This window comes from Phaenicophaeus curvirostris, chromosome 2 (assembly GCF_032191515.1).
Source record: "Phaenicophaeus curvirostris isolate KB17595 chromosome 2, BPBGC_Pcur_1.0, whole genome shotgun sequence".
In the NCBI taxonomy this organism is placed as follows: domain Eukaryota; kingdom Metazoa; phylum Chordata; class Aves; order Cuculiformes; family Cuculidae; genus Phaenicophaeus; species Phaenicophaeus curvirostris.
In genome coordinates this window covers 17180311-17206666 of record NC_091393.1, presented here as the reverse complement: position 1 = coordinate 17206666, position 26356 = coordinate 17180311, and the positions used below count along the sequence as shown (strand labels likewise).

Genomic DNA, 26356 nt, shown 5'->3' with positions numbered 1-26356 from the left:
AGAGTCATCAAATATGTATGTGTTCTTATGTAAATTGAACCACTGTCTCATAGGTTATACCAATGTACATCAAAAGAATGCTCAGAGAATTCTAAGAAGGGCTTTTTCTCCTTTGTTACAGTGTATGGCTGGGCAATAGGCTTGTATGATAGTAGAAGAAAACCTTGTCTGAACTGAATGGGAACATTTACATTTATATTTATATTTATGGTTGGACTTGATGATCCAGTGGGTCTCTTCCAACCTGGTGATTCTATGATTCTATGATTTATATTTATATTTAATGCATAGAAGCCGTAAGACGAATGTTTGGGGTTTATATCTACATTTTATGCTATTCATCACCTAAATATTAACAAATGTTCTTGAATATTTGATTCTAAGTAATGCCTAGGTACACTGATAAATGTCTTTCAAATACAGAGGAAGACAGAGTCCAGAGAGATAGTCTCATTATCATTTATCCAGTCCTAAAGTGTTTTCTGGTATGCAGAGTGAAATGCCATGAATGACATCAATTTCCTGTTTTTATAAGGGGATGTGTCATCCAAAAGGTGAATGAAATATTAAGGTTCTGCTAGATAATTAGATCGATAGATAGGTAGATACACAGGTTAATAGTGTGCAAATAAAAGCCCACAATATTATACAGAATCATAGCACAGAATCATAGAATAGTTTGGGTTGGAAGAGATCTTAAAGATCATCCAGTTCCAACCCCCTGCCATGGGAAGGGACATCTCCCATTAGATCAGGCTGCCCAAGGCCCCATCCAACCTGGCCTTGAACACCTCCAGGGATGGGGCAGCCACAGCTTCCCTGGGCAACCTGTGCCAGTGCCTCACCACTCACATGGTGAAGAAATTCTTCCTTATGTCTAGTCTAAATCTGCCCCTCTCCAGTTTCTACCCATTACCCCTAGTCTTATCACTATATGTCTTGTACAGGCTGGTTTTAATTTTGAAAGTAAGTAACTTTGGGTTTAATTTTACTTATGTGGAAAATAAAATTCTTTTTAAATTTAAAGAACTATCAAAAAATCCATTTTTACAATGTTACTATATTCTGCATAAGCATTGATCGCATGTGAAAGCACGCCATCTATTTTATGCTCCAGTAATTATGAAACACCTGAACTCTTCTCCCTCCACATACCTCCTGAAATCCACAAGACTGAGCACCCCTTAGAGCTGGTAATGGATTTACCAATTTCAGCCTGGAGGTTATTGTAACTAGCATTGTAAAGCCCTGATGGTAGTTTTATAATGGATAGCCTGAAATAACCTCAAGTACGACCTCACTGATACGATCCTATAATACATAAACAGTCTAATTTGAAACTTAAGAGTCAGTTATCAAGGAATACATTTGTAGAGTTAATATTGTTAACCTCTTAATTTTCCTCTTCTCTTGGATTTGCATTACAGTTTCCTTTAAAATAAAATCCACTGATGAGAAAGCTAATGGATTTCTACTTTACTTTTGCTGTTCTGGTTGCTTTTACAGCTGTTCTTCATTGTCTTTATATTTAACCCTCTTGCAAAATCCTTATGGTTAAACGGTTATGCAGATCAAAGTATAGTCCTCATGTCCGAACTCTTCCAACTACATTAACCTCTTCTTAAATTGATTAGGAAGAGCATTGCACAGGAAATGGCTATCAACATGGCTTACATTAAGAATGGAGCTAGTGCTCAGAATGTGTTGTTTGTCATCTCTCTGAGTGTACATAAACACTTGCAGCCCTGTCAATTCATTAAAAGTAGTTTGAGTCTTACTAAACACTGACAGTGTTGCCATGGAGTCATACTTGGATTCCACAGCAAAGCAGAAACTGATTTCCAGATAACAGTTGAGTTAGAAAACAGAGAGAAAATGAGAATGAGTAAACAAAATTCCAAACTGCCTGTTATTAAATTTTATACCTTTTTCTTCTATCTGTCTATATCTGTTGCAGATATAACAGTGATGTTTTTTGGAGGACTGGGTTTTTTTAGACAGAAAAATTATAATTAAGAATTCAGAATATGATTATTCTTTCAAGGAAAAGAAATCAGGTGCAATACCACATTATTCTTACTTGTGTGGAAACAATGAGGTCTTTTAACACATGAAGCTCCTTAACAGGTCTGTCTTGAAATTGTGTCTGTATAGGGGATAAAAGCTCTGTTACTCCTTCATTACTTTGCATTTAGGAGTTATGTTTCCCAAAGCAATTTGCAGCATCCTCTTCCTTTCATTGTCACATTTGATCATTTTATAATTTGCTCTGAAGACACAATGATGTCCTTATGTGTGAATTTCAGGCTGTAAGCCAGTACATTCAATAATCCCCATGAAGAAACTTCATCAGAATCTATCTGATAAATGATAGAACCAATGCCACACAATTAATCCGTAGTAGAACTGCATAATAAGCAGAAGATTACACTTTCTGTGCCAGTTAAGGTCCTATAAATTCCTGCTTTACTTTAAATGTATTGTTAGATGTTGTTGTTGCTGTACTGTTATCATCTTACGATGTTTAAAAGTATGAAACACGATTTTAATTTGTGATTTCTTTTACTAGTGGCTAGCATTCAGAAGCTTCCTGCTGCATCTGTTTTAACCGACATAAATTTCCCCATGAAAGGACGAAAAGGAATGGTTGATTGGGCACGAAATTCAGAAGACAGGGTTGTCATTCCAAAAAATATCTTCACTCCTATGTCAACAGGTAAAGAAGCACATCAGCATGTTAATTTTGTGGTAGCTTTAACAAGGGTACTCAGAATCTTTGCCTGTATGTTATAGAAGTGGTTATTTTATCCATCTTCAAAAGAAATCCAGTACAAAAAGTGCTGCGGAAATCCTAGACATAATTTTCTACGCTGGAGAGCAAAGTCTTCGTTATTGTGGACAGGATTGTACCTGTGGCTGTATGAGGTGAGCTGAGGTGCAGTTCTGCTGAACTCCTTGAAGCTGCTCCACTCCAATAAGCTGTGCTATTCCAACAGGCTGCCTGCTTTTACCAAGAGGTGCTCAGCAGGCAAATTACCCTCACTTCAGATACAATTTACAAATGCCATCACAGTGCAGATCTCTGATATTGGAGAATTTATTTACCAGGAGTTAAACTCTAAAGACAGTCTTTGGGGATACTTGATTTTAAAGCTAAATCAACTATAATGGGTATTTTTTTAAAAAGTATGATTTTCATTGGTTTAGATCTTTTGATATATTCCTGACAGTGCTATATCTTTATGACAGACTTCCAGGCTGTAATTCAAAATTATGATAGTTTATTTAAAATAAAATTTCTACTAGAAAGATAAGTGTTATTCACAGTTTTTTTATGATAATGAAGTCTTGGGAAAGAGAGTTTAAAAATCTTTTCTTCCTTGCTTTTTTTTTTTCAGAACTAGATGAATCAACTGTATTTGTACTTGGAGCAGTGCTATACAAAAATTTAGAACTAATTTTGCCCACTTTGAGGTAAGAAATTTCATAAATACAATATGAATTTGACTATTTCAGAATTATAACTACACTCCACAGCAGGATAAAAGCAGACATACAAGGCTGTTTGCATATTGGTTTTATAGGTGGGTGTCCTATTAATTAAAATATATATGGGTATATTTGTCTTTCCTTCATGCTTAGTCATTTATGTGGTGGAAATAGCATTTTTGTCAATTTGGCTTAATTTATGTTTTATGTAATGTATTAAGTTTAACTACAGGAATGTTTGATTAGAAGTACGCATACTGATGTACATTAATGCTCTGGCCAGTTAGTACAAGTGATCTAGTATTATCATTATAACCTGACTAAGACTGTCTGCTCTGCTTCTATAGTAGTCTCCAGCAGTAGTTTTCCAAGTATTTTTTGAGTGCAAGCTGTATTCAGAAAGAAGAGCAGAGCTATAGCGAAGATCCACATTAGAAACAAGACATGCATGTGCCTGAACAGCTGTGCTTTGTCAGTTACCAGGGCCGTATGCAAACATAAGGAAATAGGAGGGGGTCTGGATTCACTTTTTCCTTCCTAGACTTGCTAACAGACAATTTGGAAATAAACATTTCACCCCCTCTTCACAAATTACTGATTGAGATCATTTCATGCTCCATTAACATCATCTTATTTGAAATGATCCTGTACACCACTGGTTACTAATGACCATTTACAGTAAGAGAAATAGGTGCAGATTGTGTCACTGCTAATGAATTCACAGTATTTAGAAGGGGTAGTAATTAGAAAGCTGCTATATCACCTTTCCCTCCTCTATTTAATCAGAACTTCAGGATTTGAAACAAAGGATTGAAAACCAACAAGGTTTTGCCAAAATTCATTTGAAAACAAAAATGTGCTTCCCAATAAAGCTGCAATGTGCTGTGCAATGAGTACCTGCAATGTTGGGAATAGAATTCTTTCTGAGGTGGAGCACAATTCAAACAGTGATGTCCTGGCAGGACACCTGGAAGCCTGGAGAGCACTGATGAGACCAGTCTATGCTTAAGGCGTGTTATAAATGACAGTGCATCCACTTCTGAAATGTCACTAAGCACTTTCCATTTGTTGTGCCAGTTCCTGAAATTAGCCAGGAAGGAAGAGATGCTACTGAGAGATATTTTTTCTTCTCTTTTCCATTATGCAAAGAAACAGAGCCAAATGGCTCTTGTAGTCAGTCCTTTTTGGCAGACCTTAGAAACAATCTTCCAGTCCTAGGAAAGGATCAAGGTGGCCCTGTACCTTTATATTGTAATCCACATACTTTTATCATGCCTTTTCAGCTCTCATAGGTCAATAGCTTTAATTTACAGAAAAAAAAATGTGAATCTTGGATGTTGTGTATTTGATTATATGAAAAGCCTTCCAGAACTTTTATTTCATCCATTAGAACAGTGAAATTAATAGCCGTACTAGATTTTCCCTAGAATCAATAACATCCCAAGCAGCAGAAACAAGGGAAGAATAGGGACATAGAAGTATAATAACTTAAGTATAATACTATGAACAGTGCACCTCAGTTCCCAAAATTTTTGCTTTTATCTATTGTACTTTCAGCTGGGTATTGATTTGCACAGCAAATTTAACCACTTCTCTGTACAATTCAATTTACAGAGAGGTTTTGTGAGTTTCTGAAGCAAAAGCGTCTAATAATCTGTGTATATCAATTCATAAATGAAGCCTTTAGAAATTTAAATATGAAGATATCCCACTTTGCCTCTGAATATGTTCAGTACTATTTGAATCCAATTCTCAGCTGCCCAAGAAAAGGAAATGAGAACTATTCCTTTCTCTTATGTAGGTGAATAAGGAATAAAAGTAATTATTAATCTGTGATGTAAAAATATAACACAGGTACCTCTAGTCTCTTCTTTGTTCAGAGTACAGCACCTCAGTACTTCCTGCACTCCTTTCGTATTTATAATGAAGTGATATCAAAACTTTTACAGCTTACATCTTTTACTTCATCAGGAAGTATATCGTGCTGGATTTCTTTGCCCATGGCAGTCATATTCAAAATTTGATCTTATTGCCTTAAAATAGTACTGCAAAAGTGGCACAATTTCAAACTGAACACTCTGGGAAGGGAGAGACCTTCAAAGATCATCTATTCCACCCCCACTACCATAGTCAGAGACATCTTCCACTAGGTCAAGTTGCTCAAAGCCCCTTCCAACCTGACCTTGAACACTTCTAATGAGGGGGCATCCATAGCTTCTCTGGGCAGCCTGTTCCAGTGTCTCGCTGCCATCATCATAACAAAAATTCTCTTTATGTCTCATCTAAATGTGCTCTCTTTCAGTTTGAAATCATTGTGCCTTGTTCTGTCCCTGCCGGCCTTTGTAAAAAGACTCTGTCCGTATTTCTTATAAGCCCCTTTAATTACTGAAATTTTGCATTAAGGTCTTCCCAGAGCCTGCTCTTCTGCAGTCTGAACAACCCCAACTCTCTCAGCCTTTCTTCATCAGAGATGTTCTGTCCTTCTGATCACTTTCATGGCCATTCACTGGACCTGCTCTAGCAGGTCAATGCCTTTCTTGTACTGGGGAGCCCACAGCTGGATTCAGTATGCCAGGCGAGATCTCACGAGAACAGACTAGAGGTGCAGGTTTACTTTCCTGGACCTGCTGCCCACACTTTTTTTTTATGAAGCCCAGGATACAGTTGGCTTTCTGGGCTGCAAGCACACATTTCTGGCTCATGTGAAGCTTTTCATCCACCAGTATCCTCAAGTCCTTCTCCAGAGGGATTCTTTCAGTCCCTTTATCCCCTAGTGTGCGTTGATATTAGGATTGCTTCAACCCAGGTGCAGGACCTTGCACTTAGCCTTATTGAACTATCTGAGGTTCACATGGACCCACTGAAGCCTATCAAGATCCCTCTGGATGGCATCTCTTCCTTCCAGCGTGTCTACTGCACCACTGAGCTTGGTGTCACCTGCAAACTTGCTGTGGATGCACTTAATGCCACCATCCATGCCACTGATGAAGATATAAAATACTAATGAATAAATTTTGATGCATTCAAACTGTTTTAATGTTTATTCAAATGGAATTCTGAATTGGATAAAAGCTGCAGCTATGGTTAGTGCTGAATTTGAGCTGTTACACTCTTTGCAAAAAAAAAAATTGCAATGCAGATTTTGAAGGAATCTTTTTTATGGAGTGATTTATCATTTTGCGCTCATTCAGATACATGAATGAAGTGAAGGTCTCCTAATCCCACTGCATTTGGAAAAGGTTTATTTTTATTTGCTTATATTTTATATTTAAAAACTATCATATTAAGTGGGTCTATATTAATTACTAATGTTATTTAACTGAAAGTAGCATTATCAGGATATACATACTAGTGCTGAACATAGTGAAATGCCTTACCACAGCAGCATTGTGTGTGGTGCACACACTGTAAAATTTGAAGGGAGGTAACATCATCTAGTTTTCATATGATAGCTAGAAATGTGGTAGCTACACGCAATGTACGAAGTGAAAAAACAATCTACATAAGCATTTTACGTGATGCTGTTTTAAATAAAATGACATTTGACCAAATATGTTAATGGTGGGAATAAAGATTTTAAAAAGTACGATAAACCAAGGTAAGATAATTACAATAGGCCCGTGTTTGAACTCAAAGGCCATACCACTTACATCTTGATGACATGATAAAAGAGGTGCTTTCTACTGAATGCAGTTAAATATTCAGAAAGCTTTACCACTTCCCATGTGATTTCAGTCCCTGGCTTTACAGGAGTTAAGATGGCAGTAAAGTAAATATTTGATTGTATGATACCTGGGGTTTTGTACTTTTCAGAGGAACAAAGATGACACACATTCCCATATATTCTTTAATATCAGCACTAAGACGTATGCAAGATTCTGCATCATTGCATAGAACATATTTTTAAAAATAAACAATTAAATAAACATATACCAGTATCCTCATGGAAAATCTTTCAAAGCATCTAAGTACAGAATTCCCAGCTGGTACATCACAAGTGTTCTGTGAATAAAATGAGGATTTTATTATCTAGAACAGAGGACAGCCTATACAATATATTTCGTGAACTCCAAAATTAGCTGCATTTTACCATGTGCTAATTTGTGTTTTACTGGCATAGAGTCTGTTAAAAGTAAGCTTTGTAAATACAGTGTGAGATGAGAACTTGGCAATTACATTATATAAAGCCTTTTGGACAATGTATTTAATCGTAGTTGTACACACATATTAATCAAAGAATTTACCAGTACTGTTCAAATAAGATGTTAGGGAAAAGAGAAAAGTAATTTATTCTTCTTTATAACAATAGAATAACTATTTTTCATGAACAAATAAATAAAATTAATCTGATTCTATTTCCTAATACACTTCACTGCATTGCACTGTTCTTTTAATGTCATATAGATTTTTTTTTCAATTATATATTGAAATATTGAATACTTTGAGCAATATAGACTGAATATTATTTCCATAACTCTTGCATCCCTGAGGACATTTATGTTATTGTTAGGTTCACAGAAATTGATTCTCAGTGTAATATTCATCTAAAGGATATTGTATATAATTCCTCTCCTAGGTACTGTGAAGGAATACATCACATATTGCCATACTGTAAGATAGTTTTTAACTTTTCCTTTTTAAAAAATAGGAACAAATAGAAAATCAATGATTTTGCTATGACAAGCTTTTGTTCCCTGTCACTTAAACAACTACTTAATTTTCCTGCTATTATTTCCTGCACTGAAATGTTCTCTTTCTGCATTTGAAGCATCATTCCTAACATGTTTCAGATGATGTATAGCCAAAAAGGCCGTTAAATCTCCTTAGGTCAGCTTTGTTAGACTGAGGATGGAGTACCTCAGGCAGACTTTTACTGGATAGCATTATTGCTAGAGCATCTGTATTTTTTTCTGTAATATATACGACAATTACACATTGAACTATAACTTCTTTCATGCTGTCTTGAGATGCCTTATTCATAAGTTCATTTTTCTTGAGCAACATACAGTCATTCCACAAAGAAAAGAAAACCTGAATTTCACGTCACACACAATCAATATGTATACCCTTATATTAATACTCTCAAAATGTATACCCAGAGAGAAAAAGCCCTTAGTAGAATAACTCAGTTTCATTAATATTATTATTAATTCAGATTAAAATAAAAACCCTAGAACAGCAGCTGTGGAAGTTCTTCTTTCAATCAAACATTGTTATTTTGAATCTCCAAGGATTTATTCAACCATAGTTCCTTGACATGCATCTTTCTGGTCAGTCAACAGAGCATCATCCTGTAGAAGAGCATTTAAGATAAATTTTAGAATTTTTTAGTTGAAGGAGGAAGTGGTATTGGTGAAGTCACTCTCCACCTCTCATAAAAGAGCTATAAGATAACGTGCCTCCCCAGGAAGTATGAGATAGGTCATCTCCAATATATGTCATTCTCAATATGCGTGGGACTGAAATCCACATATTCCACCACCCAAGATACTTTGTAAAAGCTGATTACCTAAATTCCTAAAGAAATGTTCTCAGCACGAACCTGTTGTTTAAAAAATTATCTTCAACAAAGACATCAATGGCACTGCATCAAAGGTTTTGAGCAAAATTCTTGTGACTACAATGCTTTGAGCTTTAATTCATTGTTATCTTTCCATGTTTATGCAGGTTTGGAAAACATATGCCAGACTGCATTCTTCCAGGGGTTACCTAAACAGCTGAATATTAGATATGCAAGTAGGCATTCAGCATAGATAGGATAGCAATGAGTGATGCATTTTTAATTTCACAGTGATACATCTGGTTACATTTATTTTCCTGGGGAGCAGTCTTCTAGAGTCTGTTGAAAACCTAAATGGATTGGTAGAGTTTTAAAGGGACCAATATTACAATTTAGGCACATTACGTGCTCTTTTGAATCTCACCCTAGAATCTTCAGAACTGTATCAAAAGTAGACACAGCAAGGAAATCTCTCTGAATCACAAAGCTGAGTTTGATCAAATATTTAGGTATCAATATTTTTATTAGCTTATGTGAATTTCCAAAATGAACAGAATCTTTTAATATCAATCTGTCATAATCTGTTAGGAAAATCAGGTTTGTATTTATTTGGAGTTTTTTTCTGAGTTTTTTAAAGTTGTTGTTGGGGGAGATGATGTTTTTTGGGTTTTGGTGTTTTCTAAAATTACATCTTACTTAGGAACATTTACAGATATTCATTCACTGTATGTACAGTAAGGCACCATCATTACTTCCTTTCTACAGAGCACACTTAAAGTTTGCCAGTCAGTAAATATTAGTCTAATAGTCTGATGTTTCCGTAACAATGTGAAGAATTTAAAGAGCAACCAATGCAAAGAAATAGGAATTAAATAAAATAGAAAGCCACTTCCATTGTATTTCCATTATATGATTTGACTGAGTAAAATTGGACTAGAATTCACAACTTGTCCCAGAAGACTACTTGTGCTGACTAAAGTGCCTGCTGATTTAAGTTTCTATTACTGTAGCCATGGCAATTCCTGTTTCAATGATCCAGCAAAATGGAATCCTCTCCTACATACCATTTCTCTAGAGAGAATAAGCAATTAAACAACAAGAACAAAAGAATATTTATAATCTCTATTATAATTACATCTAAACTGCTTAATTTCTACTTTGATAACATCTACCTGTGAACGTGTCCTACTGTGAGATTTTATGTTTGTTTATATGTGATCAGCAGAAGGTGTTGAAAGCAGCATTACACACAAAGCAAATGCCATAATGATTATCAGAAACAATCAGGCTGATGACTGAGGGTTCTAAGCATGATGAGATCATAAGAAGCAAGGACCTCAGACGTGAACATTATGTCAACATATCTTTTTGCCTCTATTAGCATAACCTTGGCAATACTAAGTCTGTCCTAGGGAGGTAGCAGCAAAATATAGCAAATATATAGCAAAATATAGCAAAAATATAGCAAAATATATAAAAATATATTTTACATGAAAAGAGAGTTTGCTGATGAATTAGAGAAACTAACAGAAAATTATTATTTTGAATAAGATGGTATAATAACATAAAATCAAATCCTATCTTGGATATATGGGAGAAAAATATTTGGTTTGGTAGGATTTCAGTCAGGGCACAACTATAGATTATATATTAATAAGGAAGTACCCCACTCATATACCAAATACAACATTTTTTCAAAAACTGGAAATATTTAGGTTGTTTTCATAAGCACAGAATCAACAGAACTTTAGAATCTCCCACTGAACTCATCCGTCTTTACAATTTGACAGTTAACTCTCAGAAAGAAGTCCAACACAGCACTTCAGAAGAAAAATTACCATCTCTTATGAGGCATAGCTTGTGAGTCTACATTGAGAGAAGCAAATGATATGCATTCAAATATTGACAGACTGCTCGTGTCATCAATACACCCTTGTAATCAGTAAATCATACTTTAAGGGATAGCACTTCTGCTACCATTGTTCCTCTTCAGTCTTCAGTGAGTCATGTGTGGTTGGTAACAAGTGAATGTTTTCACCACATCCAAAATGATGGATTTTCTCCCTGGATATTTGTTGACTAAAGTGATGGAAAACACCCATGAGATACTTCCTTAAATGTAATATCAGAAGCTTCCTTAACCTCATTCTAAGTTAAATCTTTCATTTTGACGTGTTTTTTTTTTTCCAGGAATTTTACTGTTGTTAACTCAAAAATCATCGTTGTTACTATACGACCCGAGCCTAAAACTACAGATTCTTTCCTGGAGATAGAACTGGCCCATCTCTCTAACGTAAGTACAAGGATAGTTATAGAATCATAGATTATATGGTCTTCCAAGAGGATTTATAAAATCACATGAGAGAAAGAAGTGAGGTTGCCTTAAATATAAGGTAATAAAACCCCATTTAACTGCTAAAACTTCAGCCCAGGAACAGTCTAATACACTTTGCATGTGATATGCAAAACTTGAAACAAAATTAAAGGGTGTTCCATGTGTTTTGATGTTTCAGTTTAAATAGCAATGACCATTCTAGGATACTATGATTCTACCAAAAACTCTCCATTAACTGCTTTGATGGTACAGCTGAAAATGTAGTATTGTGCTGAATGCTCAGCCTCTTGCTCCCTGCACAGGTTATAGAGATACATAGTTCTTCAGGCGTTTTTTTTTGTTTTCTTTCATTGTTTTGTACTCAAAAGCCAGTTTTTACCTAACCTGTTATAGCAGACTTTGAAAGGGAGTCTCTGGGTCACATTTAGCTTACAATGCCTGTAAATGTTTAAAATTTTTTTGTGCAATTATTTTTCATTTTGTACTTTTAAGCCTGTGTCTACCTATATGAAAAATATTAACAGTTTTTATTTCTGCTGTCAGCAATCTCCAAGCAGTCACAGGAAGAATAAAATATACCTTTTGTGGAAAATTTTTGTCATGTACCGTATTGGGAAAATAATGTTAAATAACAAGCATAGGAATAATTTGTGCCAAGGCATGGGATATAAAATCTATGTATGTTACTAAGAGTTAGAGTTTAGTTGAAATAAAGCCATAAAGAGATAATTAGAAGATAAATAGTTTCTAGCTTTACTAAATAGTGTTGTTATGCAAAAGACTGTAAAGCTGTGATTTTTTATTATAAACAGTTGCCCAAGTGGCCATATAGGTACATAACAGCTGAAGGAGTTCCAAATGTTTCAGTAAGTAGCAAATTTGAATTAGTGTCTCTAGGCAAGAGTATGAAGAAAACTCTTTGAACTTTAGATCTTTGATTTACATTTTAGTCAAGGTTAGAACAAAATGGTTTGCCATCAATGGTCATTATAACCCACTATTCAGTTCCCAGAAAAATTATATTACAAAGAACACTTCAGTGAAATTTGCTTCAAAGTCAATCAAAAAAAAAAACAAAAACCAAAAAAACAGACTGGAGGAACATAAACAGAGTTGACTCCTTATCTTCCAGTAAGATTGAAGGTTTGTTTATGATGAATTGTGGAGATTTTTGCTTTCTCTGTTTCTATTTAATTTTAAAATGGTTTAGAGTTGGTAGTGGGTTTTTTCCATTGTTTTGTTCTGTTTTTTTTTCCAATTTAAGTTATGTCATATATATTAAGAGAAAATATAAGTCTTTAACATAACTTTTCTTTCCTGACAGAAATGTCACTAAAAATGTAATAGAATATTTGCTGAAGTAGACCACAAATTAATCCTGTATATCAGGGGAAAAAAGCATAGGGAAATAAAATACTACTTTAGATCTCCTAAGGTCATTATTAGGAAAAGTTTATGGTATTTTTCAATACTAGACTGAAATTTCCATTATTATAACAATGATTGTGATGTTGCGTAAGTTGGAGATAAAGAATATTGAAGTGACACTTCTATATTTTGAAAACAGAATTACTACTTCAAAAGTGGGGGGTAGTAGATGGGGAAAAAAAGGATTATAATTGCTTTGAACGGTTATGCTAGACATTTAAAAAATAATAATGAAAAAAGAATATTGCTAAGCAATGTGTCAGCATTGAAAAGACTTCTAAGCCAAACACAAGCTATTAAAACAAGCAGAACACAAACAGAGCTAGACTAAGGAAAAGCTGAACCACTGTCCCCACAAGCTGAAGTTCTAGAAGATACTTAAAGAGGGACTTTTTTCATCTTTTTCTTTTTTTCTTCTTTATTTAATCCATCCCTCTAAGCTATTTACAAGGCAAGTTTTGCCAAGTTTCAAAATCTTGGAAATGACATGGAACTTCATTGCTTCAAAAGGTTGGATTAGAGACACTGATTGTCACCTTGCTTTGTCAACCTTTTAGTAACAGAATATTAATGAGTATTCTATTAGCTCTGTCTTAACAAGGTGAAAAGGTAATAACCTTGCCAATAAATATCAGAGCCATTTTTTTCCTTTTGGCTCTGTTTTTGTTCTATAATTAATTCCAAAAAACCTTCAAGTACTTGGAACAAGTTTCCAGTCCTTAAATTGGACTTAAATACTAAATTATTTACAATCTGGATCCACCTAGATGTTAGTTAGTTTGGCAGATACAATGACAAAATATTGGTTGAGAAAATCTGAAAATGGAAGCTAGTTTTACAGTCTTAATATCTTTAAATGTTGATGATTTTCATGTTGAAGGCTTGGTCTCTGTAATGGAGTTTAAAGAACTAAGGCTGTAGATGCATAGAAATAGAAATATTATTTGTGTTTCTTGCCTTCAGACTGAACTGTATTCTAATTTTCTATGCTATAATTTCCTCTGTCAAACCAAGAATTTATTTAACTGTACTATATTACTATAGAACACAAACACTGTCTGTGTGTCACATACAGAAAGATAAAACTAGTGTTAATCTATCTTTAGCATTTGAACATTACATATTAATGGCTTGCAGATTAACCGTGGTGTCAATTAACTAGATTAATCATTAAATATAAAATAAAATAGACATTCTCTTCCATGTGATTTTTTTTTAAATGGCTCTTCTTGTTATTTTTGTTGTTTTCAAACATTCATTCTTCAGAACAGTTTGTTTCAAAACTGAGATAATGACTGATTTTTAAGCAACTTTTAGTGTTTGCCTATATATTTGTTCTTTTACCTCTCCATCCACTAACTGACTTATGTAGATAAGAGATTATGAAAAAAGAGGGGGAAATGTGATCATTTATTAAGAATTAATGTTTATTACCTTAAAATATACATTTATTTGAAATTTATCATGATTCCCACATTTTCTATCAAAATTATTCAGTTCATTAATAAAACTAGAGGACTCATTTTTGGATGAAAGGCAAAACATAATTATATGTTTTGTTTGGAATATAGCATAGTGGCTGTGACCACATTTTTCCAGTAGTATTTTTAAAGACAGACTAAAGTAGTCTTTTAAAAACTCTACAACTCAAACAAAATCCTATTATTTCCTCCAGAAAAAATATGGACTTTCACCTTCTGAGAGCACAGAACTTTACTCCAGGGACATTAAAGTAATGAGCCAGCAGAAGCGTAGGACATCGAGCTTTCAATGAGACTGAAAACCCTGGCTACAAAACGCAGTTGGCACTGTGTTGGGTAGCTGTCAAAGTTGCCAATCACGTCTTGAAAGTTCAGATTTATATGCCAGGCAGAGAGATACATACATACACATTCACACACATATGTCTGTTCTGTGAGATATCCAAGTCCTGTAGTGTGGTGCATAAATCAATACTGCAGCAGCCATAAACGTTAATTGGTACAGGAGCTGCTTCCTTAGCTGCAGCTAAGTAATTAACTGGCAGGAGCAGTGATGAAAGATCGCTGCCCTCGCAGAGAGCGATGTTGCCAGGAGGCAGACTCAGAAAAGCTATGGAAATGGAAGCAACAGGTTAAGGGCGAAGAAGAAAATAGGAAAGCAGGCTCCTTGTGGTCCTTGCAGTTCTTGAAGGGTGTGTGGTCAGAATATCAAATGAGGAAGAATTTCTGAAAGGCTGCTCTGCCCTTGCAAGCTACTGCACCTGGCAGAGTAAACACTTTCACAGGATCTTCTTAAGGAACAGGACCAATATTTGTCCTGCTTTCCACATTTCTGCCTAATCTCTTACTAGGGACTGCAGCGACCAAACATACTCTTTTTTTTTTTCGCTTTTTTTTCTTTTTTTTTTCATTTGAGTACATTTCAAAGAGTTTACAATGTGATCTGGCAGCAGCAGTTTTCTTGTGTTTCAGCTCTCTGCAAGGCCTTTATTTCCCCCCCCCATTTTGTAGATTATTTTTGTAATGTCTTTTTTTTTTCCTGAAAGTGTTTTTATATTCTTTGTTCTTGCACTGTGGGAATTGCAAGCATAAACTGTATGATGCCTGGTGCTAGGAAAGACAGGTCAGATTTCAGATTTGCAATATCTTATTAGAGTTCAGCTACAGGTATTTTTTAATATGCACATAGCTATATCAGATTGCAATTAGAATTTCTTCACCCATTCTTAGGATGCAAAGTAATACTCTTTATAAAATTAATTTTTGAAAAAAGTTAATTCTGCACCATCATTCCATTATTCTTAATTCTTATCCCTCTATATCCTCTTCTATCAGTGTACCTGAAAACTTGTGGCTAATGATGGAAGACTTGGTCTCTGTATCTCAATGAGCCTGTTATCCAGTGCTTTCTTCTGTGCCCTCTTCCCCTTCCACTTCTTTATATTATAAATACTTCAGGGAATGGAACATCCTTTATTTATGTTTGTACAGTGCTATGTTAATAAAAAGTGTCATAAGTATACGTTGGTTTTAAATATTTATGGTCTACCCATAACATTCAATGCAGTCAGCAAAATACTGAAGTAGACGATAAAATTTTCCCTAAATGACTCTCTCAGAAGCATCTTCAGAGGAACCTTTTTTATCTTTAACAAAGAGGTGGATGGAAGAATTTAAATATTTAATAGATTTTTATTTCACATATTGCCAAGTTTTTCTATTAATAAAAAATTTCTCAGAATGAAATATCAAGATGTGTTTTGTTTATACAAAATGATCTTTATATCTACTGCACCAAAACTGTTCATGAGAGAACTGCACTAACATTAACATAAGAAAATAACGTATTCCACCTGTCTCTTCAAATAATTTGTGATTTTGCTAAAAATATTTTTTTTATTCTGTATTTCATATCTAATTTGTTTAAATAGTTCTGGCTTCTGGGACTATCCAATATTTATGATCAACAGGAACAGTTTTTGTGGGGTTTAACCAGCTAAGTACTTTAAGTCTGAATTTTGATAATGGAAGTTGTACAAGATAAGGGACAAAACTCGAATTTTAATTTTGTCTTGGTACTTCCTAGGCAGCAAAATAAATGCGAGTAATAACAAAGACATTTCAGTTTCCCAAAATATTACCCACTGCTTAATGATGTGTAATAAATTTTCATTTTTGTGTAATAGATTTTCATTCTGTTCTAAATCAAATCAGAAATCTTCAGCTGACTTCAAAGAGGGTGGAGCTTGAATTGAAAAGCTCCAGAAAAGAAACATTTTGAGCAAAAATCCCTGCTGATTTAGGACTTAATTGACAAAAGGAGTTGCGTATTGAATGTGTGGTTGTCTGAAATCCCAGCCTTCAGACATTTTACCCAACATATGTTTAAATTTTTAAATGCATTACTGGCTTTGTCATCCAAGTTCCCAAGGGGCCTAAACATCTGCTTCTAAACACACCTAGAAATGTTCTGTTAAGTCAGATATCTTAACAGATTAACTGTTATCTCATATTTTAATTCTACTAAGGTATACCAAATAGACAACTTCATGCTTACTTTATCTAAGGAAGAAAGAATACAACAAAGACTCTACTTTGAGGTTCAAGTGCTTTTTGAACGCTCTGTAAGATTTAATTTTAAAGCTTTTCCAATTTCAGTGGCATCAGTTAATCAGAGTATAAGCATCATCTTGTAGGACAAGACCCAAGTAAATGTTTATGTCAAGCATGACACATTTTGTTTGTCTACCAGTAACTAATAGGTTTGTTTTCTTTTTAGGGCACATTGAACCCCTACTGTGTGCTGTGGGATGATTCAAGAACGTAAGTGATAGATGTTTGCTTCTATTACTATGGTTCAAATATTAGAAAGTATCTAATGGTATTTAAGTAGTTGGTCAGTAAATGGGTTGGTATGAGGGCAGAGAAAATTAACCTTTCACAGGCTAAGTGTACTTGGCTTCCTTTTTGTAGCGATATAATTGAAATAATGCAATACCTCACCAGGAACAGATTACTCTCAATTTTTATCTGTTTTTTCATGATTAAAATAAGGAGGTCTAAGAACTGTAGTTCCTTGATAGTAGTTGCTGGGCAACAAGTGTGTGGGTAAACAATCGGACAGATAACTGAGGCTGGCTCCCATTTCTGTTACTGCAGGGTAGTTGTAGTCATTTTAGCTGGTGCAAATTTTCATTTTAGTCTAGTAAAATAGTATCTGTATACTAAGTAGTCAAAACATGCTAGCAGTCTTCTGCTACTTTTTTCAGTGTCTGTTGATTGTGTAGTAAAAGAGAAAATGTCTCTTTAAAGAAGTAAAGCAGTAAAATCTGTGTGATTTAAGAAGACCAAGTTGACACAGCTGCAGTTTGCTGCATTAATCTTTCACAGTAAATCTCCCCTTTTAGTCAGGGTGAACTCTGCCTAAACACATTGTTTCAAGAAGGATCCCTATGTGGTTGCCATATTATTTTTTTTAAAGATGATATTGTACTTCTTGTCCAGGTATATTGTGTATGTCTTATAATACAGACTCATCCACATTGTTAGAAATTGTATGACTGTGATTTTGTGAGTGCTTTTATCCTTGAGCCTGGGTTTACAGCAATACACTGATGACTGGGAATCAACATTGCAGTAGAGAAATGAGAAACTTTGGACATTAAATCATTCCAAATTCAAGTAGCACCATGGCCTATGCCTCTGCAAGCGAATCATTATGCAGTTATTTACCAGCAACATCACAATATTCCATTTATGTAAAACTTGTGGAATAAAGTACATGAAAGACTAGATATTATGTGTTATTATGTGCACATGAAATACAAAACATTTCAAACCTCCTTTTTTTCCTCTTCACAATGTCTTGTTTACACAGAAGTAGTAAAGTCCTTTGTTTGCCATTTTTTACATGCACTAACTTCAACATTGTGTATTTAAAGCACATGCTCTGATTTCACTGCTCCAGTCCAGAGTATGAAAGGCATATTTGCATGGAATTACACTACAAAAACCAAAAAGCATGCTGTGGATTTAACAATGGGATTAAAAGATTCCATGTGGTCAGGAGGGAAGTGTGAAGCAATTGCAAACAAATGTGTTTTGTGCTTGCCACTTGTTTTGCATTAGTTTCTCCTAACATTGTTTATAGAGAAATTTAGTGCTACATATAAGGACTGGGTTCAGTATGCTTCCGGATCCAGATGGACAAGTGGACTTTTGAAACATCTAAACTTTACATAAACCTTCCATAAAACAGTCTGAGATTTTGTATTCTGCAGGATATCTTTCCTAGTCATATTATTGAATAGTAGTTATTGAAGGTGTTAAAATATTTGAAGATTGCCAGAATTCTTGGAGATTTATCAGTTATGAAAAGTGATATGAGCAATCAAATATTCACAATAATATACGATGTATCAGTAATGTCTGTGTGGACAAAATTGTCATTTGTTTTATACTTGTATGTGTGTTATTTTGTGAGAATGTTGCATTATCTCTTACCTGAGTGTCTAATAGCTAGAGCAAAATTCTACTATTTTGTCCATCCCTTAGAAAAAGAGGGGTTGAACATTTAATTTGTATTTACTCAGAAATAGTTCAGAATTTGTATTCTGACACAGTGGGTTTTAAATTATTATGAAAGCTCTGTAGTGCTCAATCAGTTCCTAAAATTTATAAATCTTAATAAATAAATATATATAAGACTATAGAGTTGGTTAGGTACCCATGATGATGTTGCTTTCTTGTTTGTTAGTTTTTCTTTTTATTTTTTCCACTTTTTTCTGAGTCTCAGGAATTAGCCATTCTCAGCAGCAGGCACCTAGATTTGATGTACTAATAGCCTAATGCACACTGCAAAGCCTTCAGAGCTGTGCTGTGCTCATGTCCTTCCAAACTGGGTAATTTTTTCATAACCAGGATTTGGCAAGCATTTTGGAATAAACCCAACAAAAAGTAGTCTGCTTTTAGTTGAAGGTCCTTAACTAATTAGTAGTCTATGTTGAGATGGGTGATTTAAATTAAGTGCTTTTCAGCTGAAAACTATATTTGCCTTTATCATTGGCATAAAGCCTGCAGTAACTTCTAATGGGTTTTGCCACCTTTTTAGCCACTTCTCCTACATCTTTATCTGCATGGATTGCAAGCACACATTTGGTAAATGACACTTCCTCCAAACATCTCATCAGTTTAATACCTCTCCAACAGCAGGGGGATCTTTATCTATCTGGGCATTGGGCATGCTTCTCAGTGATCAATACTTCCCTGTCATCCAACCTTGAAGAAAGTTCTGGATCTGTGAACTGTTTAATTACACCAAATTATCAAATGTCTACTGCCATTGTTATTTGTGACGACTCAGTCATTCTAACTTTGGCAAATGCATTTTAACCCATTCTTCCTATGGTTCTACCCAGTGATGATATTTTATAAGTTTTTCCATTTATCAAGCTGGCAGGCTTGTGCCCTCTGTATAGGCAACTAGTCAAATGTCATTTCAATATTGAGACAGTGCAACTAAACAATAAAATATTACATCATGTATTTGAAAGGCCAAACTCAAATACGATAATTCAGATAAAAATATAGAGCACAAAATATAGAGCAAATCTGTCTGTGTTGTTGTTACTAATGAGTTCTGATGTTTATTTTGGTATCTCCAGCTTCCCTACACAAAGCTGGTAGCATCAATGGTATGTAAGTGGCAGTTTTTCCCCCCTCAGAAACCTGAGTGTTATCTTCATCCATTCATTTCAGAAAATATCTTTAGTAAAGTCTTAGGATACTGAGTGCTTTTACTTTCAGTGCATGGGAAAATATGTGGAATATTTGAAATTGACATTCTGAGGAGAAATAATGTAGTTCCTTAAAGCAACCAAACAAACACTCAAAAAAGAGTTGTATTTTTTTTGCTTCGTATTGTCTGGCATTAACAAACCGTTCATGCTGTCAGGAACTGTGTCAAACATTAATTTCAGCATCTTAGTCCAAAAAGATAAAAAGAAATTGGTCATTTACTAGGAGTGACTTTCCCACCAAATGGTAAATTTAATGATTTTTAAGATGAAAACAAACTCTTGAAAACTTTTCTCCCATCCCTCCTACCTTTTTGGAAAGGAAAAGGAGAATGGAGGAAACAGCATAGACAGTCTGTAATCCAATTGTTAGAGCATTTACTCGGGGATCTGAGGTACCAGCCTTTCATTTTTTTCTTTACAGAAGTTAGTTGAGGAGTTTGAAACACACTTTTCAGCCTCGCAGGAGCAGCCCATGCCCACTAAGCTGTTGGTTCCTCTGGAGTGTGTTACTCACAGCATGTCCTCCTGGAACTCTGCCATTTTATTTAGGAAAATATTCATGGGTTGGAGAACTGATTCCCAGCATCTCTATATTTAATTTCAGTACTCTTCCCGTGTGTTTGTCACCATGCCACATCTAAATCTCAGCCGTATCCCTGTCAGGGGTTTTTATTCCTAGAGCTGTTTTGCTTTATGTAAGTCTGGGCAAGGCTGTGTAAGCATGGGGGATCAAAGAATCCTTATATGCATGCATACATTTCCATTTTAAAAATGTCATTTACTGTGGCAGTTTGTGGGCTGCCTGAACAGTTCTCTTGTTTGTTGCCTTCTCTGATGCTTAAATCTGCGATAGGTGCCATAACAGACAGCCTGTAAGCAGCTCTAAAATCCGTGAAGGTCTGGCCTGATAAAGTTTGTCATTCATCTTAGTGGACCTCGCCCCTGGACTCTTGAACTGGGGTGCAGAATTCAACGTGCAGTAAGAGTCTGGAAGTTAGGTGCCACCATACTGAGCGTCACAAGTATCACCTGCACATGCAGCCCCTGGCTGACACAATCTCAATAAAGGCATGAAGGATGGGGTGGACACAGTGGGTTACTGAAAGGAGGTTACATCTCATATGAGAGTTTCAGTAGTCACCGGCGGATCAGCAAAACAATTCATCTGGTGTTTGTTCTTTGAGAAATGTGTTGGACATAACATGGGCACACGTGCTCTCCATAAGACAATGTCAGTTGTTGCTGGTGTGCTCCAAAGCTGTACGTGGTGCAACGTGACATCTCACAGTACTTGATCAGAAAAGAGCTTTAGCATTCTGGGGCTCTGTTCTGCCAGTTGCTACAGAAGGGTATTGTAAAGGTGTGACAGGCTTTTGTTTGTCCATATGTGTGCTCCTAGCGGTTTGTGCTTGATGGATATACAATTGGCAGAAGTACATTGCAATTAGCTGGAATTTTTTATACTGCATGGATTTTCATCTGGTTCAGTTTTAGTTTAGAACAAGTGGCAGGTCTGCTCTATTTTTTTTACTATTGCCATACAAATTTACATTGAGAGTGGCTTAGATTTTCTACCCTGAGGCTATGTGAAACTATGATATGAATACCTGTATATGAGAAATGAGAAACTGTAAACTTTTATATAACTTCAGGATTTCACTCCAGACACGTTACAATATCCTCCATTAAAAAGAGGGTTAAGGAAAAAGGTAACAATTACTTTTTTTTCTTAGTTATCCCCTACAGCTATTAATTATTTTTTTTTTTCCCTATTGTGCCTGGGTACAATTGTGGAAACAGTCCATATAGGAATTTCTTCAATGCAAATAAAGAAGAGTCTACCAGTTAATTGTGATTTTCTCACAGATTTACATACAGGGGAGAATGCAACTCAGCTTTAGGGTGTCAGCTTGCATGCATACCAGCAAATCAACTTTTGCTATTTGTTGCCTTATGATAAAATTGATAGCAAATACTGATATGCTTTGTCCCTCTCCTCTCCACTTTGTTTTTTTTTAGCTACCACGATGGACCATTACAGTTATTCTTTGTTTGGCTTAGTCTTGCAGGCCTTTGAAAATAAGTTCAAGATGACTCTATAACTCATGACAAAATGTCTCAAGTTAATCATCAAATAATTAGAATATCTTAAATCAGAATATGCTTCTGGGAAATATGAATAGTCATCTATCTTTACTTTGAGTTACAGTCATACTATTTTTGTCACCAGGAAGATATGGACAAAATAGATTTTTCTGTAAGCAGAATAAAAATTGAGTGAGAGTAATTCATGTAATATGCTTCAGCAATATGTGCCTGCTGAAACTTTGCTTGTTCCATCAACTTCAGTAGACTTGTTAGTCCAGCTTTTCAGTCAGACTTTGCATCTTCTTAATGTATCGAGGCAGAAAATTTGCTTTCCATGTTAGCTTCTGTGCTTATGTTTGTGCTTTTAATGGAAGAAATAATGAACTTACTGAAAAGCTAAATGCCTCCCAGAGTACCTACTTTCCATAGTGGAGCATGTGTAATAGCACTCTATATAATCTTCTGTTCTTGATAATCTTGCATAAAGAACAGAAAGGCTCTAAAAATCATACTCTTTTTCATTGAAACAGTATGGAATGAAAAACTTGATCCAAGCTCCAATGCAGACAACCAAAAGGCTTTGACCAATTTGCATCAGATCAGATCAACTGACAAACCACTGCTCAAGCTATGCAAGATCTAAATTTAAAATTTTTTAAATTTACAAACTGCTAAGGTTATATTGTAATGCAGGAGTTTTTAGTTCTGAAATCCATAGGTATTGTCCAACCTAAAATTGAATGTCTTTATGTTGAAAAAGAGACCAGCTACAATTTTCTTCCCCTAAGTCATACTCAAAATGAATCAGTATATATGGGAGGAATTTATAATTTAGTTCTTTTTTATAACACTGCTCTTTACTAACACCTACATGGCCATGAACAGAGCTTACATGGCCTGCTGAGATTTATAGCAAGGAAAAGGAAATGAAATTAATTCTTGCTAATAAGTTTACTCTCTTTCTAATTTTTACTGGTTGATTAATCAACTCCATTTGTTGAGAACTCGGTTGCTATTTATTGCCTTTATTTAAATGTAGATTTTCAGAAACCAAAAATAGTGGTTTCCTGTAACATCATAATGTTGAAATGTGAAAAAAAAGAACTAGTGGTTGTATCTTCATAATCGAATATAAAGTTCTGAATTGGACTTCTGACAGACCTTTTAGCGTATGATGAGGACAGATGATAATTAAGCAGTTTGAATAAAATTTAGAATAGAAAACAAATAGTCCATAATTTGGTTTTGCATCTATGTTTCCAGAAAAAATCATGGATGCTACCAAGACAAATAAATCATGATCGCTGTTTTCCCCAATGAAACCTCACCAAGAAATGCAGCAGATGGAACCTGTGAATCCAGCATTGTGCTAGACTTGGATTGACTCTTGTAGAGGAAAACTGTTTGCCAAATCCAATACAGCTTCCAAAAGTACAATAAAGCGCAGTTGCAACTGTGAGAGTTTATCAACCTTTCTTATTTATATCATGTAACTCTCTAAGTGTGTTATACCTCTAGATTTAAAAGCAATTTAACACAGAAGTTGGTTGTTGTCCTCCCCCATTTACAGGTAGTGAAAACTAAGGCATAGTGAAAGCAAAGCTGTTTGTCCAAGGTCGCTCATCAGATCCTAGTAGAGTTAAGAGTTTCAGATTCCTGAGTCCTAATTGAAAATGCTCTCTAGACATTCTCAAAGCAAATATAATTTCCTGCCATGATGCAGAAACTCTAAAGGCTAAATAGCTTTTTGATGATATTTCTGGTTTTTTTCTCATTCATTCTGATGAGCTCTCAACTGTTGCCCATCCTGGAGAATTTAGCTCTGTTTATCCGACAGAAGTAGTGCAGCAACACTAAAGGACATTGTATTAACTCATCCTTAAAAAAAAATGAAACCTACTTGCATTATCCAGAAAGATGAAAACTCAGGAATACTGCTTATCCACGTGAGAATGAGCTGTGGGAAGTACCCTTCTACGATTCTCTCCTATTCCTTTGACAACTAAGGAACAGACATATGCATATATTCTTAAAAGTAAATTCATTCATGCAAGTAAATCATGTTGTGTGGTTTTGCACAGACATATATTTGTTTGGTTTAAACTTATTTCAGTAAGTCAGTACAAAAAAAGACAGAACTGGGACTGATATAAATACACCTACTTTTAGTAATATTATCAGGAGAAAGTAATACAAAGCATTTTGGAGCTTTTGCAGAGTATAGGATTGCTTGAAAATACTTCCAAATGCATGGATCTAAATCTGATTGTAGTCTCCTGAGTTAATAACCATCCTCTCTGATAAATCAAACATTATGTAATTCATCAAAGGCTGGTCTGTCTTTCTACAAGAAAGGTGTTTGTACGGCATGATGACCTTAAAAAATGTTTCAGCAGTGTTTTGAAATGCATCTTATAGAGCTCCCCCAGTTGTTCTTGAATTGTCAACACTGAAATTATCTCTGCATGATAAAACTGCAAAATGTTATAAAAAAGAAAAACACATGTCCAGTTTAAATGTGCCATATTTTATCCAGTGGTGTATAGATTTTTAATTCTATGTCAGCATCTCTCTGACCTCACAAGCATCTTAACATGCCATTAATCTTTTGCTGAATCTTTATGCCATAGTTGAGGGACATTAGTAGATCTGGTTAAATCTCTTCCTTTACCGGTCACTAGAGGGAAGCAAAGACCTTCACGTGCCTATCCATGACGTCAATCAATGTCTTTATGTCCTCACTAAGAAAATGTAGTCAGCATTTAATCTAAAATTTAGGAAAATGCCTATTTGGTGGAAAGCGACCCTTCAACGAAACAAAACAGATGATAAAAATATATTTCTGCATGATTGATTTCCAAAGGCTATTCAGAAAAAATGTTTAAAATGTGGGTAGCATAGTAGCTATGCACTTGCATCATTGGTGTGTGGCAAAACCTAAGATAAAATATATCTGTCTCCTTGTTGATCCTTCCTTAGTTATCCGTGCTTCCATTTTATAGTGTTTTGTCTGCAGTACTCAGAACCTCATCCTTCATAAACAGTTCTGTGTATACCAGCTAAACAGATCAAGAGAACACCAAGTTATTAAACAAGGACTGGTTCCTCATGCACTCCATTTCAGCACAGAGAAAGCATAAATTACTTTTATCATCCAACTTATGAGATGTCATATGTGGGGTAGGTTTACCGTATACTGTATTTTTACTGCGTTTAATTCAGCCCTGTTCTGCTTCCTGAGAGTACTATTCAGCTTACTATTCCCTCCTCTAAGCTGTAATGGTTTAATTCTTGTAAAACAGAAACAGGAAAGGCCAACGTATGTTTCTGACATTTGATTAAATTAATATATCTGCTATGAATTGAATTTGCCATAAAATTGAAATGCACAGAAACGAGGATAAAATATTAAAAATATCTTTTTAGTGTTTATCAGTTAAAAGTGTTTTAGAGATAGTGAGGACAATATTTATACTACGCACCTCTTAATTTGAAGAGAAGATCTTTTATTAAGCTTAAGCTATGCAGGGTTGCCAGACCGTAATGAGAATAATGCAAGCATCTACCAGAATTTACAAGTTTAAATGGAACATAATACACTAGATGAACAGCTCCAAGCAAAAAAATTTCATGAAAAGAAATGTTGTGTTGTAGATTGTGGCTGAACAGATTTTTAGCTGAAAGCATGGAGTATTTCTGATGATTTTTTAATGTTATCGTCATCTTCTCTAATAATGTTGAGAAAAGGAGATATCTTGCATAGCCAGTTAATTAACTGTTATATACATTTGCACTCAAGAGCATGGACTGGGGGTAACATCCGGCAATCCATGTTATTATTCTAAGCAATGGAGAATATGATTTTTCATTACACAGTCCACAGCTATGATTCCCAACACTATGTGTTATCCTAATGATGCAGTTTCTAGTGGTTGTCTTCTCTGTTCCATCTCCCCATAATTCTGTGGAAGTAGAGCAAAGTGTGTGTCTTTTAAATTACAGAAATATCTTTACGTATACCAAACGTGTGAATTAAAATGTCATCACACTACTATCAGTTCATCACTTAACATAAATATGTTCCTGATGTCAAGTTTACCAATAGATAGATCCATTGAAGGCCCAGGCTTAAATGGCATGCTGGATTGGGATCATAGAACCAGAATCATTCCACACATATTGGCACAAATCCAGGAGTTTTGCATGAATTTGAATGGCAATAATCAAGGGATTATAT

At 35.0% G+C, this 26356-nt stretch overlaps 1 protein-coding gene across 7 annotated transcripts in view; it reads left to right on the top strand.

Annotated features, from left to right (window-relative positions):
- Positions 1-26356, top strand: part of ADGRB3 (adhesion G protein-coupled receptor B3) — a 458941-nt gene that overhangs the window by 261271 nt on the left and 171314 nt on the right. For all 7 annotated transcript variants that reach the window (XM_069851423.1, XM_069851419.1, XM_069851421.1 and 4 more), the window contains 4 exons: positions 2570-2716; positions 3399-3474; positions 11180-11282; positions 17013-17056. In XM_069851423.1, the coding sequence (XP_069707524.1) occupies positions 2570-2716; positions 3399-3474; positions 11180-11282; positions 17013-17056 (370 nt within the window). The remainder of the gene's footprint in view (positions 1-2569; positions 2717-3398; positions 3475-11179; positions 11283-17012; positions 17057-26356) is intronic.